Here is a 15094-nt window from a genome sequence, read left to right on the forward strand (position 1 = left end):
AAAGTTGGTTATTGCGTGACCTTAACAAGCGTATAATTATACAAATAAACAAAAGTGACCAACCTGTCCAAAAGATCCCTTTCCAATCGGTAATGAGATCTCATACCGGTCGAGGAACTTCTCGCCCTGTTTGATGATGTAGTCATGGTTATCGTCATCATAACCATCGTTGTACAGCTTTCTCTCTTTCTTGTGCGAGCCGTCTTCTCCTAGGTATTGTTGCGCTCTCCGTTTCTTTTTCGCATAATATACCTGAAATGGAAAGAAAAGGAACTATTAGTAGAGCCCTCATTAGTAATAAAATATTCAAAATATCTATTTCATTCTTCTTTATATTGAGATGTTATCATCCATATGACAGAAAATAAAGTCTTTTGCAGTAGTATAATCGTGCTTATCGATGAAGGTTTATATTTAACAAAATTGTAGTACAGGGAAACTATTACGTTTTAATTTCTAGTAATAACTAAATAGAAATAAATTATGAGCCCACTCGTTTAGGGCTACTTGATATTAATTTTAGAGATCGCATTGCGTATTTGAACATAAGACATTAGTATAATGATACAGTACACCTCATTTCTATCAACAGCTGATTTATTGTTTCCCAGTTTTTCTGAAGTAAAATAAATATAGGCGCCGGGACACCAAAGAACTAAATTGATTGTGTACATTTGTTTAACTTTTTATTTACATTTTATAGGTGACAAGTCTAATTATTATGCATGTTAAATAGGTGTGACATTTGAATTTGACACAAGTAACATTTTTTTATTAGTTTAAACACGAAGTTTTTGAGTTTGCAAAAACGTTATTTACAATCCGTTGAAGGAAGAGAGCACAATCCGTAGACGATGAATCATCAAATGATCAAACTAAGCAGTGAGCAGTAGACACACATAATAGTATAGGCACAATAAAGGCATAAGGAAGCGTGGTAGGAAATGAAGAGAAGACGATGCGCAGGAATTCGGCTGACGGACGTTGACCCAAATATGCGGTTGACATTGATCGACGATGGGTCGCGATATACTTATAATAAAACATCTATAGGTAGCACGTAAAGCCGAACACATGTATTGGGGAATAGGAAGTTCATTGCTACGGGGTTTTTTACATCGCACCGCGAGACTCGCCCAGATATGAGTCACTGTTGCGTTGCGACTGTTGGTAACCGAGTGTGGCGTGTGAATGAGCTGTATAATGTATATTGATCTAGCCATTTATTCAGCGGTGTTGTCAATTTATATGCCACAATACATACATTAACATGATAAGTGAATTATAAGGGCAACTATGTAAATACTTTAGAGGAGCGCCATGTGGCTATCTTATATATTATTACATAAGTAAAGATAAACCAGCAATTATATGCAACTGCATGGCATTCGCAATGTGTCGGTGCGGTACGGAAGCGTGGCATATCGACGCGACCAAACGATAACCCAAATTTCTGACAGCGACCTACATATTAGAGAGTGTATTTTACAGACGACCGAGCGCACCCCGTCAACTGGGGAGGCTTTGGAAGGCTACACCTATTTGTTACGTACATGACAGCTCGCCGGTCAGTGTTGAGGAAATATTGTGCGTTAAAATAAACTAAGAAACAAAAATAAAAAAAAAGGTGAAACACCTGCTATTATCCCAGAGTGTAAATTTTCAGACAGCTGATTCATCTATTCTGAAATAATTAAAACGGAACAATGAGGAGTCAGTTCACACGCAGCACCATAAATCAATGGTGAGCGGTATCGTTGGAGACAAATCATTGTGGTGGTCGCGAGTGGTTAGTCAGGCCAGTGACCGCGGCACGTGGTCGCGAGATGAGCGCGTCGGGCTGGGGAGAGACGGCGCGCGGCGGCTGTCATTGATTTTCCTCGTTTCCCCCCTGCCCCGAGCCTGACTCCCGCCCCACCGCGTCTCACCCACTTCCAGCGCCCGATAACGAGGTTAACGGGCGACGTGAGCGTCTCCTAAACTTTAATTATACCCGTACACCCGTCGTGCATGTTTAACCCGGCCTCTATTCAACGTTTTGTTTGCAGCGCACCTGATAGCGGGAGGTGATCCACAATTCGGTTGACGGATAACTATCTAATGAACTAAGTCTGAGATACAAGAGTATAGTGACATTATACAGCCCGCGGATTGAGCTGGTGCGGGCTTAATTCAAATCAGACACGTCTCGGGTAATAGTCACGGATTGTATTATAATCTGATTTATTGTAAACACTATCAAAATATAATTATATTTACTTGGCTAGTATATATAGCTGAAACAATTAATGTCTCCGAATAATTATATGAAAAAAAATTAATACCATCTTTCATCATAATATTAGTCATTTAAATTATGAGAATGAAATTCAGATATCCACCTGATCCAATAGCCTATAAAAACTAATTGACTTTCTTGAATTCCACAAGTTTATCCATTAAGTACGACTCATAAATTTGCTTTTTCCTCCTAATCTGTGCTGGTAATTCAATCATAAAACGATGATCACTGTAACCTTAACAGTAAAGATTTCGAAGTGATAAACTAAGGTAGCACAACTGCCAATTACAAGTTAATTGCAGATTAGAAGCCTGATTCAATTTGTTTGCACATTTGCTGGTCATTAGGTTTAATCGCCACAAGTTGATTAATTTTAGCTTGCATGCAATGTATGTGTTTTGTTTTTACAAAAGTCCATTCCGCTAAGTACTTGGCTGGATGCGAGCGACAATAAAGTTGATTTTGATCGTAGTCAATAAAAATCGGAGAGTGCAAAGTAGAGCAAGATCGCATCCGAACTAATGTAACCAAAGAGATCCGGCATTGCATCACCGATGTCGTAGTGTAGGAGATCAAGTCCTCTGTGGGCGGAATAGTTTCCTACCATGATATAAATAAAGCTGGAAATGATAAGGAACAAACTCGCGAAAGGACTTGCTAAGAAGTTTCGTTTCACATCGTAACTGAAAGATTAACGATGTCAAGTGGAAATGTTCTTAAACTTAGGACGATTTTGTATTGTCGTCAACTAATTCGCCTAGGGACAGAGAAGAGATGAAAATATATTCTTCGTTCAACGTCAGCTCTTATAAGGAATGATTAATATATTACATAGAAAATACAAACAAAAGAAAAATAAACTGAAACAATATTACTGTACGGATGTGGCTTGTACAATTTCAGTGTTTGTTTCATTGTTATTTATAGCAGTACATAAAATGTATATTCTAATTTTGTCCCAATCATATATACTTATAATTAACATTAACTGCGTTTGAATCAGTATATTAGGTACATACGGTAGGAAGATATAATAAAAAAAAAGCTTTACAACACAATACGAGTAGTTTATAAAACCAGATAACAAATTTATTGTTGAGTACGAATGCGAAGTAATAAAATGATAAAGTATCTTTAAAATGCATTCGAACACAAAGTTCCTTTTCCAACTTTCTCATATCTATCTATCTTATTAAACGATGTTCATGTAAAATATATGTGAATATTTCAAAAATAGATTTCAGATAAATGCAATATACGAATTTGCCTTTAGTAATATTTGTCAAGAGGCTCAAGGTTCGTTTTTGGGACCCTAGTTTTTAAACATTTTAATAAACAAATCGGCTCTTCACATCAACTGTTACCTGAGAATATCAATCATATTTCTGATGATAGCGAAATAAAGAAATGAATAATTTACATGTGTATATATAATATTCTTATATGTGTGTTGTGTATATATAATATCTTATTATATTGTAATATTCTTGTGTAAATGTGCTACAGTTATCACAAACAGTACTAACAGAACATGCAGTCTCTTCCAGTGAAAGCAAAATGCGCGGTTTCCTTTGTAGTAGGTTATTCAATTAGGCCCACCAATGTGACGCGTACGGGCCGTGGTATTGCGTATCCTAATTACTCTCCTTGTTCCTCCACTTCCCGTGACACGTCCTACTTTCAAGGGATGCCAAAAACGGTAACTATTCAATTGTTGTTTTATTGTGAACAAAACCTTAAATTGCTCATTATCATCATGTCGAGGCCGCTAATAAAACTATCTCAGTTCATTAGTTACTCAATATAATAATAACAGGTAAATAAATAAATAACCCTAGACAAGAAGAAGAATACATACATACATAAATACAGAATATTGACCATGATTAACCAGTTAATAACGGAAAGTAAAACAACGTACTCAACTGTTAGACCACCATCGTTATATAAATATATACTACCTTTCAATTCTTAGAATCGCGACTTATTATTCCATAGTATTGCGTGCTGGATGGCTGATCACGCCAATTTACAACAAAACTGCGTTGTTATCGTTCATGAGATCACTCATATTTGACGCTATATCACCCTGCAATCTGATATATTCATATGAAAATTTCACTTGCTCGATTAAAATGTGTGATAGTGTAATATATTGCTTTATAAACATTATCGCGCTTGAGCTATTTCAAATACTAATAGTGACTGATGAATAATTTACTTGTTAAATTGCTATTAATAATAGATATACATATATAATGTAAATAACAACAACCAAACAAACCCAATTTTATCCATGAGACGGAGGTGGGCTCTCCCCCCGACAGAGGATTTAAATATTCTGGGTGAAATTTGGACATATCGTGTTCACAATGATGTCGACAGCTAAAAATGCTACTAAGAACCTCTTTTGGTATAATAAGGAGGCGTGATAATATATACGATTTTTATATTATGAGTCCATACGAAAATCCTGTTCCGAATTTATACCAACTTAACAAAGTTATTGGTGAGTTTGTAAACTATTCTAGTGCTCTGTGAGCCGCAGCTAGCCATTGCAGCTTCACAAAGCAGTCTTAATCAGTGCAAAAGGCACTCCAAACCAGCGGAAGGACTTATGCGAGCGGCAGAAGGGCAATTTCTATATTACGTGAAATACTTATTAAAGGAATAATATTAATTAGGAAGTATATCTACCTAAACTTAAATTGCTTTAAATGAAATATACAGACGGTTTGACATTTTAAATATAAGGTTCATGTAAATATTTATTTATCTTATTCATATTAAATAACAAAATATATGATGTTAAATAACACAATGTAAACTACACATCAGAAACGCCTACTATTAAGTTGAAATAAACAAAATATGTAGATTAAATTATTATTGTTAGGCAATAATGCCAAAAGCACCAGGCGTTATGACGACATAACAGTTCAGTTATTTTTATACTGTCTCATTTTATTTATATGGACTGTTGGCATGGTATTTCGAGTCGCGTTACTCGTATTATATATGGATCCTGCAGACACTCATGCCTACTGGCAGCGCGACGTCACCCTGACATCATCTAATTGCTACGTTGATGCAATACTTGGATCATCAGAGATAGCAATGCGTTCACAGGGACAGTGATGAAATACTAAACATTATTTTAATTAACACAAGCTATTAACTGTTATTTCGAAAAATGACAATTACATTTTGTTTACAAATTAAGGTTGATTTAAACTTAAAGAATTAACAGCTCAGAATATTGTCGAAACAGCAATATTATTAATGAAAGTGTAACGCTAAAAAAGTGCACATCATGAAAATATGAGTCAATCCTTATATTTTAATATTCAAACATTAAAACAACATTTTAATAATATCCCATCTTAATATTCAAATATTTGACTGACGGAATTGTTTATTTGCTCAACATATGTTGCTTACAAAGCGACACTAGGCGAAAAGCTCCCCTGCAAATGCACCTTCCACATACATACACAAATCCTAGAGAAGTCTTCCGGATGAAGTCTAATCATTTGGCCGATTTCAATTACATAAATATCTTAATGAGAATATCTTAATCTATATAGTATATATATAATAGATTTAAATGTATAGGACATTTAAATCCTGCGAGAATCCCACTGATCCGAAAAAGTAGGTTTCTAGCAATAGCCCTAAAAGTTTCAATTGTTAGTAATAGCATTCTTGCATTGAGATAAATAAAAACGCACTCGACCGAGATAACTTAGGGACATGCTGAATCAAATCCTGTCCCAGTGTGACGTCTTTAAAATTTCAACTAGTATAAAATATAACTGAAAATACTATTACATATTCCCTAATCCGTTAAATTTCAGTTACATTAAAAAACAACGTTCTGTTATTACATCTGTTTCGAATTAGTAATTCAGTGCTTTCATTGTGGTACGTTAATTTATACTTTACGAGCCCGTTAACGCTACCCAACCATCGACAATCACATTAGTTACGAGTTATTATAACTCTCGGCGACGCGGTATCAATTAAGACGACGGAGCAGTGCAAGTTTACATCATTAACACTATAAAAAGACAGTTATTGCGAGAAAATTTGTGCAATCAATTAGGAGTTTTAAGAGGGGTTGGGGGTTGATGCGTGCATAGTGCAGCGACGTCGACGGGCGCGGTGTGGGGGCTGGGGCGGCGCGCGCATCTGTGTGCATTCGGCATATTTACCCCGATAGTGGGCGGGCGGGTTCACTGACCCGACCCAATGCAAGGCTCGCGTACGTAGGCCGATGCGACGCATACTTAGGGCTGCCATGTACTCGGATTTACTCCGATTTGTCCTAGTTTAGACTGGCGTACAGACGAGATTTCCAAAAGGAATCCGGGTGAAAGTTCGATACTTCATATTTTAATGCATTAAATGATACCCAATAAATTATAACAAATTTTCAATTAAAATAAGTCAAATTAAAGCGCTAATATGTCACTTCTAAATATTGTCCTTTAACGGCGTTCTATGGTTTGTCATAAAACAAAGAGTATGTTTTTTTTATTATTTTAAACAATTATTCAAAGGCGTCAGAGAAGACAGTCCGTTATACAAAAATATTTGGGTTTTTTTATTTTTCACGGGCGCTGCAATATTGGTGCTGGTAACCCTATGTATACGCCGCACTGGGGCCGTTTCATTAGTGCCACCGCACCGCACTGCACACCGATGCAAAAAGCCAACACTACGCGTCAAGTGGGCACGCGTGCTTTTTTAATCTTCACTTGGAATTCGTAAGTACATCGAGTACACATCCAGCTGAGATAAATTGATTTTTAAGAAGACCACCGTAGCTGAGCGGCATAGACGCTATGTACAAATATGAAAGTTCTATTCTCATTAGTAATCAATTTAAATACTTTGAAATTATTATTATCTTCATTATCTCAGTCTATCCCAATGTTTTCCATTCCAGATGAAGACTTTCATATTAGCTTGCATCAAAGATATCTATCTAACGGGAAGCAACTTATACAATAGACGTTTGAAAACAGATACACAGACAGACAGCAGCCACAGTCGAACGGAGACGTATCGATCTCTTTATTTTGAACTCGGCTTCAGTCTAGATAAGCGATTTAAAATTTATAACAAACTAAAACGGCCGTGTGATCGATAGTGTACAGTTGTATAAGCTTCATATAAATAAATCATAACGTCAAGGACGCCAAAATTAGAGACAAATTAACTATTGTTTTAATTTTGTTTCAAAGGGTTTTTACCGTACTTATTATTTGTATAAATTATACATAATCTATAATGGACTGTGTTGATTCTTAATGGATGATATGGTAAGAAAGGGAGTAAATAACGTGATAACTACGAACAGGGAGGAATGGAAGAAAAAACATTACGTCGACCCCAAATAAATGAGATAAGGAAGAAGCAGGTGATGATGATTCTATAATATCTCAGCCAAGTAAAATATGTGCTTGTTAAAGTGAAGAAGTATAAGATTTATTTCCAACTACTGTACAGACTTTGCTTTCAACATATTTTTTATAAGGCCAACAGTATATAAATACTCAACAGATCGTATAAAAAAATGGTTGGGCTAAGGTATCCGTAAACAATACCCAGCTGGATTGTCAATATAGCAATAGAAGGTACACCACGCACCCACGTCGTAATTACACGGTTGCATTCATAAATCCCGCGGCGCGACTAGACAGACAGCCGTTATGAACCAAGGTATACTTATGCTAAACCATGCTTGCAGTCGGCAAATCGTCGGATGCAATGCCATAACCTACCCCAAGCGCTCCCCTCGTTGAGGCTCGACCGCCTTTGATCGGCCATTTCCATAATAACTGAACGTTCCAGTATTATTCATAAATAAATAGGATGCAGCAAAGATTTTGTAAACAAAGTGAACGATGGAATTAATAACACTACAATGTATATAATCGTAATGAATGAACTGATTTGTTGTTGTAAGTATATATAAATTAAATTATTACAGCTAATGTAAGTAATAAGCACTATAATTAATAATTAAGTCTTATTAACATTTAGTAAAACATATAACCATAACAATTTAGTAATATAACATACTTTACAATGTACATTGCATGGAACCGGTTACTTAATTTCAAACAAAACATATATAATATAAATGACTATAAAAATAATTACATTATATGAATAACACATGAAATATTTATTACAAACCTATACAAATTTCTTCTAGCTACTCGAATTATAAAATATATTGTTTCTATTAGGCACTGCTAAGTATTAGTATATACATTTATTAATTTCAGTTAATAATTATAAAATATTAAGCACTTTATGTATCAATTTATATAGCCCGTGACCATGTCCAGAATCGGATTAACAATGCATGATTTATCTGCTTTGAATTACAACCCTGGATTAAACTGTCCGATGACCCTGATTAGATCGGGGTTGAAATGTTTAACCCTATTGAAGCCCAAAGGCAAGGACAATTACTCATTAAATATCTAAGCAACGACAATATAAATTTCAGGCTTTGCTTCCAACAATTTGTAGATATAAATAAAAATCGAGAAATAATTAATAATCTGCGTCATTTTGCATTTACCTAACCAGTTAGGTACTAAAAGCCATTTCCCATAATTATGATACTTACATTCAACAATGGATATAAAACACATTATGTTGTCTGCTATGTCATGTAATTTTCAACATTACCATACAACAATCTATATTTTAACACCAAGAAACATACAATCTATTTTGTAAAAATCATATCGATAAAATATGAGTCGAACAAGAGAGAAACCGTATTCAAAGTAACACTTTTTGTAATTGATGTACTCAATATAATGAATTAATAAGAATTCCCCATCAAATTAAAAATTGTCAAATTAAAACCTTGATTGCCTTGAAGAAATTTCATTAAGAAAATACGCAATTGCACTTATTCTTTTCTTAAGAAATTTATATCACCATTGTGCATAATATACTTCAAATATGTCACTGCAATACGTTAGTGTTACAAACAAACAAACAAACAAATCCTTAGGGGATCGATGCTTCACAGAATTTGCTATCCTATATTTCCGGGTAAGTCAATCCAAGCCAATAACAAACATGTTGACGCAATATATGCAAGCCACCGTAACTATTAACGATAAAACCGATGCATAAATCCAGACCTACCGCAATACAACTCTTATCACTTAGGTCAAAGATCGTTATTAGTGGTATAATCGGCTGTTTTATTTTTAGGGTCTGAGAAATAATACCTCGATCAGTGTCTATCTTTACTGTATTAAATAACCAAAATGTTTTTAACAGAAAGATAAATAGTGGTAAGATTTCTTACTCTGTAATAGCAATAGTTTGCATGTTTCGTATAGCCTATAGACATTGTTAGTATATATTTGTTCTAGAAATACTAAAACGCAGTAAAGTCAATAAAAACAGTATGAATCAGGCTATTCAAAAAGATTTGAGATACATTGATCTCCTTGGCATTCAACAAAGTAATACACTAGGACCCTTGTATAATATTGACATGACTAATGTAAACCATTAACTATTAGTATTAATGTATTCAATTAAAAGCCGATAATTGGAACAGTTTAATGAAGAAATCTGTACAGCTGAATAGATTGCGCATACGCCAACTGTATGCCGTATGTAACTTTCACACCGTCAATAATAAGCGTCAAACTCATCAGCTAGTTATACAAGTAGATAAAGCCCTGCCTGAAATTAAATAAGTTGAATTGCTGTGTGAAGAAAATCTATCCATATTACGCAGAGGTGCTACGACCGTCACATGTTGACATTATGTCCATGATGGTGTTCACGTATAGAGGCGAGTCATTGCTTATTATTAAATTGTTTGTAATTCCAATTAATTAAAAAAATAAAGTATCCGCATCAGAGTGACGAAACGACTGTGAGGTGAATATGGTTTGATCTGTCATTACAAATCTAGACTACTAAAATCTTTGAATAATATACCAGAAATTATATAAAATACGTTAAAGATTACATATAACATTTTATTTCATATAATATTACAATTGGATCAGTCGTTCTTGACCGTTTTAATCTGAATACTCGAACAATCGCGGGTGGTCTCTTACTCGATATCGTAAATAGTGGTTATATGCAAACACTTCCACTGCATATTGTAAACAGGTCAGAGGTTTCAGTTAATACCATTTATTTACTTTTACAGTTGTTAATGTATAGATTGATTGTTAATGAGTTGTTATTATGACGATTAATATTATTAGGACTTCACTTTTTATGTTTTTTATTTTATATAAATTATATTACTTAAAAGATTCTATATTTGGCGAAACTATTAATAAATAAGCCGTTTGGGAATTTATAAACCGAATAAATAATAAATCAAAATATCAGAAATTACAGTACAGTTAATAAACCTATTACGAAACAAGCTCAAGACTAAGAACTATGCGACCGCCAAAAAGATTAAGTATACAGGATATTGAAACAATCTCTTTACGCTTTGAGATTTCCACGTGGGTATATTTTAATAACCATCCAACACACAGAAATGTGTTATAACCTTTATATATAATATCTTGTTAGTTAACCTTTATAAGATCAGAATATCCCACGCAGAATATCTTAATCTAATTTCCTTCAAGTTCTACGACTTCTTCTGCATACTGGAATGCAGTTAAAATGTTAAGATTTCCGCAATTAAGTATAAAACCGTTAATGTTGGGGTAATAATAAAGAAATAATGAGAATAAGTCATAACTCATTAACGTTTGTTAAGAAACAATCGTAAAACAGACAGCCTTGAGAAACGCAAAATTAATAGTCGATCTCTTGATACACTTTCACATTGCCATCAAAGGCTCCAATACCCTACATATTAATTAAATCAGCCCATGAGTATGTTATATACGTATGCATAGTATACACGTCCGTATGTACGTCTAAACCTACCTACCTACGTACTTCCGCGAAACAGCGCACAACTATAGTGGTCGTGAAAAATTAAAAATTGTCCCATTACTAATAAAGCATACGCGTACAAAATCTACATCAATGTACTCCGTACACTTCAAAGTTTGACCTCGCAATTATTAAAATTGGTTTGATTTACCATTTTAATTGTAACAAAAAGCTTATTTTTTCCGTCGGTGTGGACGTCAGTTGTGGCGTTGCAATCTCAACCAAGTAACTTTCGCTCTGAAGGTCCATTAGGGATAGTCGGGATGGCAAGAGGTACAAATCGGGGATTGGAATTTTGAGCTGTGGCGTCATGTCGTTAAGGCGTAGTTTCTGTCGTAGGTGTCCAGTAGGCGCGAGAGGAGAGCACTCGAGGTCGGATGCTGAGAGCGGGGATGTGTGGGGCCCGGCGGGGGAGGATGGTGGTACAAAATCGATATAGTCGGGCGGCGCGCGACGTCTTGCGTCCCGGCCCGCCCACCCCTCTAATGAATGAGAGCGAGCATAGTCATCTCTGCGGATGGCGGCTCCGACGATACGACACACCGCGCGACGTCTAGGCTAGACTCCTGCGTTCCCGATTATAGGCCCAATGTACTGTAAAATACGATATCAAATATTTGCTCAGACTACATAATCCAAGTATCTACTTCCAAAATTCTATAACTTTTTATCAAATTGTATTATCGAAGAAATGAAACGATATATTACATAAACGATGGTAGACTTCAATAGTTTGCTGAAGAGCATAAAAAGTATATAAAGAAGCCGTGAACAATGTTATTTACGATAATAGCAATGGTCTTTAGAAGTCACGTAAATGAAGCTGTGAACAAATCCTATTGTACAAGTTGGAAAGAAGATCACAAAAGTAATTTAAAAGCAGACCAAGTCACTGCACACTTTGTTTGACGATATAAATAATACAGCTCACTTTAACAATATTGAGCTAATTATAAGATCGATATGTACAGCGATAAGAAACATAAATCCTGAAATTGTAACGTTGTTAAGCGGCCGAGCCGAGAGGCTTTGTACGTTTCGCTAGCTATCCGATTGCGATCGGCTGTGATAAGGAAAGTTAACGAACCAATTACGTAACCAAACTACAATATTACATTTTATCTAAGAGCCGATTATATATTCAGATGTTAATAGACGCCATATTTCGCAAAATATGTCCGTTAAAACGCTATTCAACAATATATCTATTAATTAACAATTTGTGAAAACGTAAGAGTTGTCATTTATGACCAAGTATTAATTAAAGAAACAATGATGATATTAAACAAAATTCCTACTTAAAAATCATATTGATGACACATAGACAAGCGATTCAAGATTTACTAGAATAAAATATTAATATTAAATGAATGTTTATACCTGATCTAATATTTAGTTTATCAAGTTCCATAGTAAAATAAATACAATATTAAGAAATGGGAAAATGTACTGATGCTCTATTTTATTTCAGCACACTTGTAAAGCGTTCCTAACAGTTTTATTAATAGCGGCGAGAGACGACGGTGTCGTCACAACAGCTGTATCTTGTCGTTAACCGACGCTAACCCTGGTTGGTCTCCACAAAGTGACCGATGTTTATATTAACAAATAAATCCATTCTTGCAAATTTAAGTCACAATAATCAGCAATAAGAATTATTGAATTGGAATTTAAAATAAGAATAAATTAATTTATTTTATCAATGCCTGGCAAAATTAACAGGTCTAGAAAGTTAAAAAATTGTAATTCATGTCATATTTTTTCTAACCACATTTCCACTTTTAAACATCCTTATCGGCTTCTGTATAGAAGAAATTGTGGAATTTATTGTTAGTCTTAAATGTGAAGATAAATGTCCTGATTAATCTAACCATGTACAGCAAATATGACTAAATGTATAGAAATCTGAGAAGATACATTGCAGATATCCACCGGAACAGGAAACATCGGAATTCACGAAGCCACAGAATTCGCTTCTAGTCGGAAGTATAAAAATATCTATTCATCCGACTTAAAATGCGATAAAATTGCTGTTTTATAAGCGTAAATAGAAAGTGAACAAAAATATGTGAGTGAATATGAACGACGAGATTGTAAATAGTTATTGGAACACAATGATCTAGACGTATTCAAGTGGTATTACATAGAAAATGTTTGAAACTATTCCAACTGTTACAAACTGCGGTTGACGTCACGAAACTAAAAACACAATCGCTACACAAGAAACAATACATTATAATCGAATTTCAAGTACATACGCGAATGGTTCTACAAAGTTTTGTACGGAAAAGTTTAATACGAAGATTCCATCAATTTCCAAATAAATTTACTATCATACAAAATGTATTTAACAAATATATCAAAGAAACTTAAGATATTAGACAAATCTATTTATCATATGGTTAATTACATAAAATTATTACACTTATCTTAAAAATACAAATAAAAATATTCTTACGTACAAACTCTTTTTATTTTATGCCGGTATTTCTAATGAGACCTTGATTAATATGTTAAACTAGTAATCAACGAAACAAATCACATACACAAAAATCACTGCCTTTATTGTTTGTTGCATTGTTTTGTTATAAAACGCGTATGGTCACTTCCTTCCTTATGACCAAAATATTGGATTGCAGTCTTGCTTTGGTACATAAAATTTCAATTTGAATCGATGCCTACGAAGTAGTGAAACATGGCTTTAAATTGTCTAGTAAAGGCGAACCGACGAAATTTATTTAATAATTCTAATGGAATACACATTGCAGAATTTCTGGTATATCCGGGACAAACAGATAAAATATTGGTTATGAGATTTCATTTTAGCCGTTTGCGACTGAAAAGATAGACAAACCAAATCGACGAAATTTACATTGCTGATTCACAATGTACCTGAGTGTCACCAGTCGTCTAGATATGCAATCGGTTATGTTTATAAACAGTGTGCGTCAGTTAGTCACGATAATAAATCGATATATCGCGTAACATGTGCTGGAGCTGGAACCAGTTATTATTTACCCTAATTTACTGGTTCATTAGTTTACAGGGTTGATACTTCGCCAACTCGTATAATTTTGAACAATTCAAATATGTCGATGAGCGCCGTTAAAATAATAAAATTTTTTTGATAACGTTATTCAATAATAATAAAACAGAAATAGTATTAAACTGTTTATACACGAACGTTACCTCTACGGTTTGTTACAAAGAATATAGATATATACTATTTTACATTTAATTTGCTTTATTAGAAAATAGATTGAATATTAGAAATAAAGTTCATATAAATTTGCAAATATGTAAATAACGTGTGTATATTATAGGATGAGACATTTTAGAAAAGTAGGTTATGTAACTATTTATGTGAACGTTAATTTATTTATCGGATAATCAGAACCTTCCTGTTCACCGGCTGCGGTAGACCCCTTGGATGTCTAATTTTACAAACAAAGCGGACCTTGGCACGGGCAGGTTAAAAGGAAAAATATGTCAAGGAATTCCGAGCATAAATAAGTGTGAAAGGCTTCAAGACCTTCATTGTTAAGTTATTATAGTGTAGGACGATTCGATTCACCTAATTCTATTTCCTCGTATTCAACCGGCTAAGGATATTGTTTACAAACATGACACGACAACGGAAGAAACATTGCTGTAATTGCGATGACACAGTATCAATAGCGTCCGTTACAACGTGATCTTCGGCCTTGTGGTCACACATTCCGATAGGCGTCGATAGGGGCACGTGAACTTAAACGACGAACCACATAAGCACCAGACAGGTACTGTACGGACATATCGACAAAATCGAAACGCACTAAAACACACGTCCGATGAAGATAACAG

The 15094-nt window shown here is 34.5% G+C and overlaps 1 protein-coding gene across 3 annotated transcripts in view; it reads right to left on the reverse strand.

The window, feature by feature from the left end:
• The window catches only part of LOC131840704 (serine/threonine-protein kinase minibrain), a 146080-nt gene that overhangs the window by 16418 nt on the left and 114568 nt on the right, over positions 1–15094 (reverse strand). For all 3 annotated transcript variants that reach the window (XR_009357427.1, XM_059188906.1, XM_059188897.1), the window contains exon 4: positions 64–252. Coding sequence is in view for 2 of the 3 variants with exons in the window: in XM_059188906.1 (XP_059044889.1) it covers positions 64–252 (189 nt within the window). In the remaining variant the exon portion in view is untranslated. The remainder of the gene's footprint in view (positions 1–63; positions 253–15094) is intronic.

This window comes from Achroia grisella, unplaced genomic scaffold, assembly GCF_030625045.1.
Source record: "Achroia grisella isolate CSIRO2021 unplaced genomic scaffold, CSIRO_AGI_Agris_v1 utg1062, whole genome shotgun sequence".
Lineage (NCBI taxonomy): Eukaryota > Metazoa > Arthropoda > Insecta > Lepidoptera > Pyralidae > Achroia > Achroia grisella.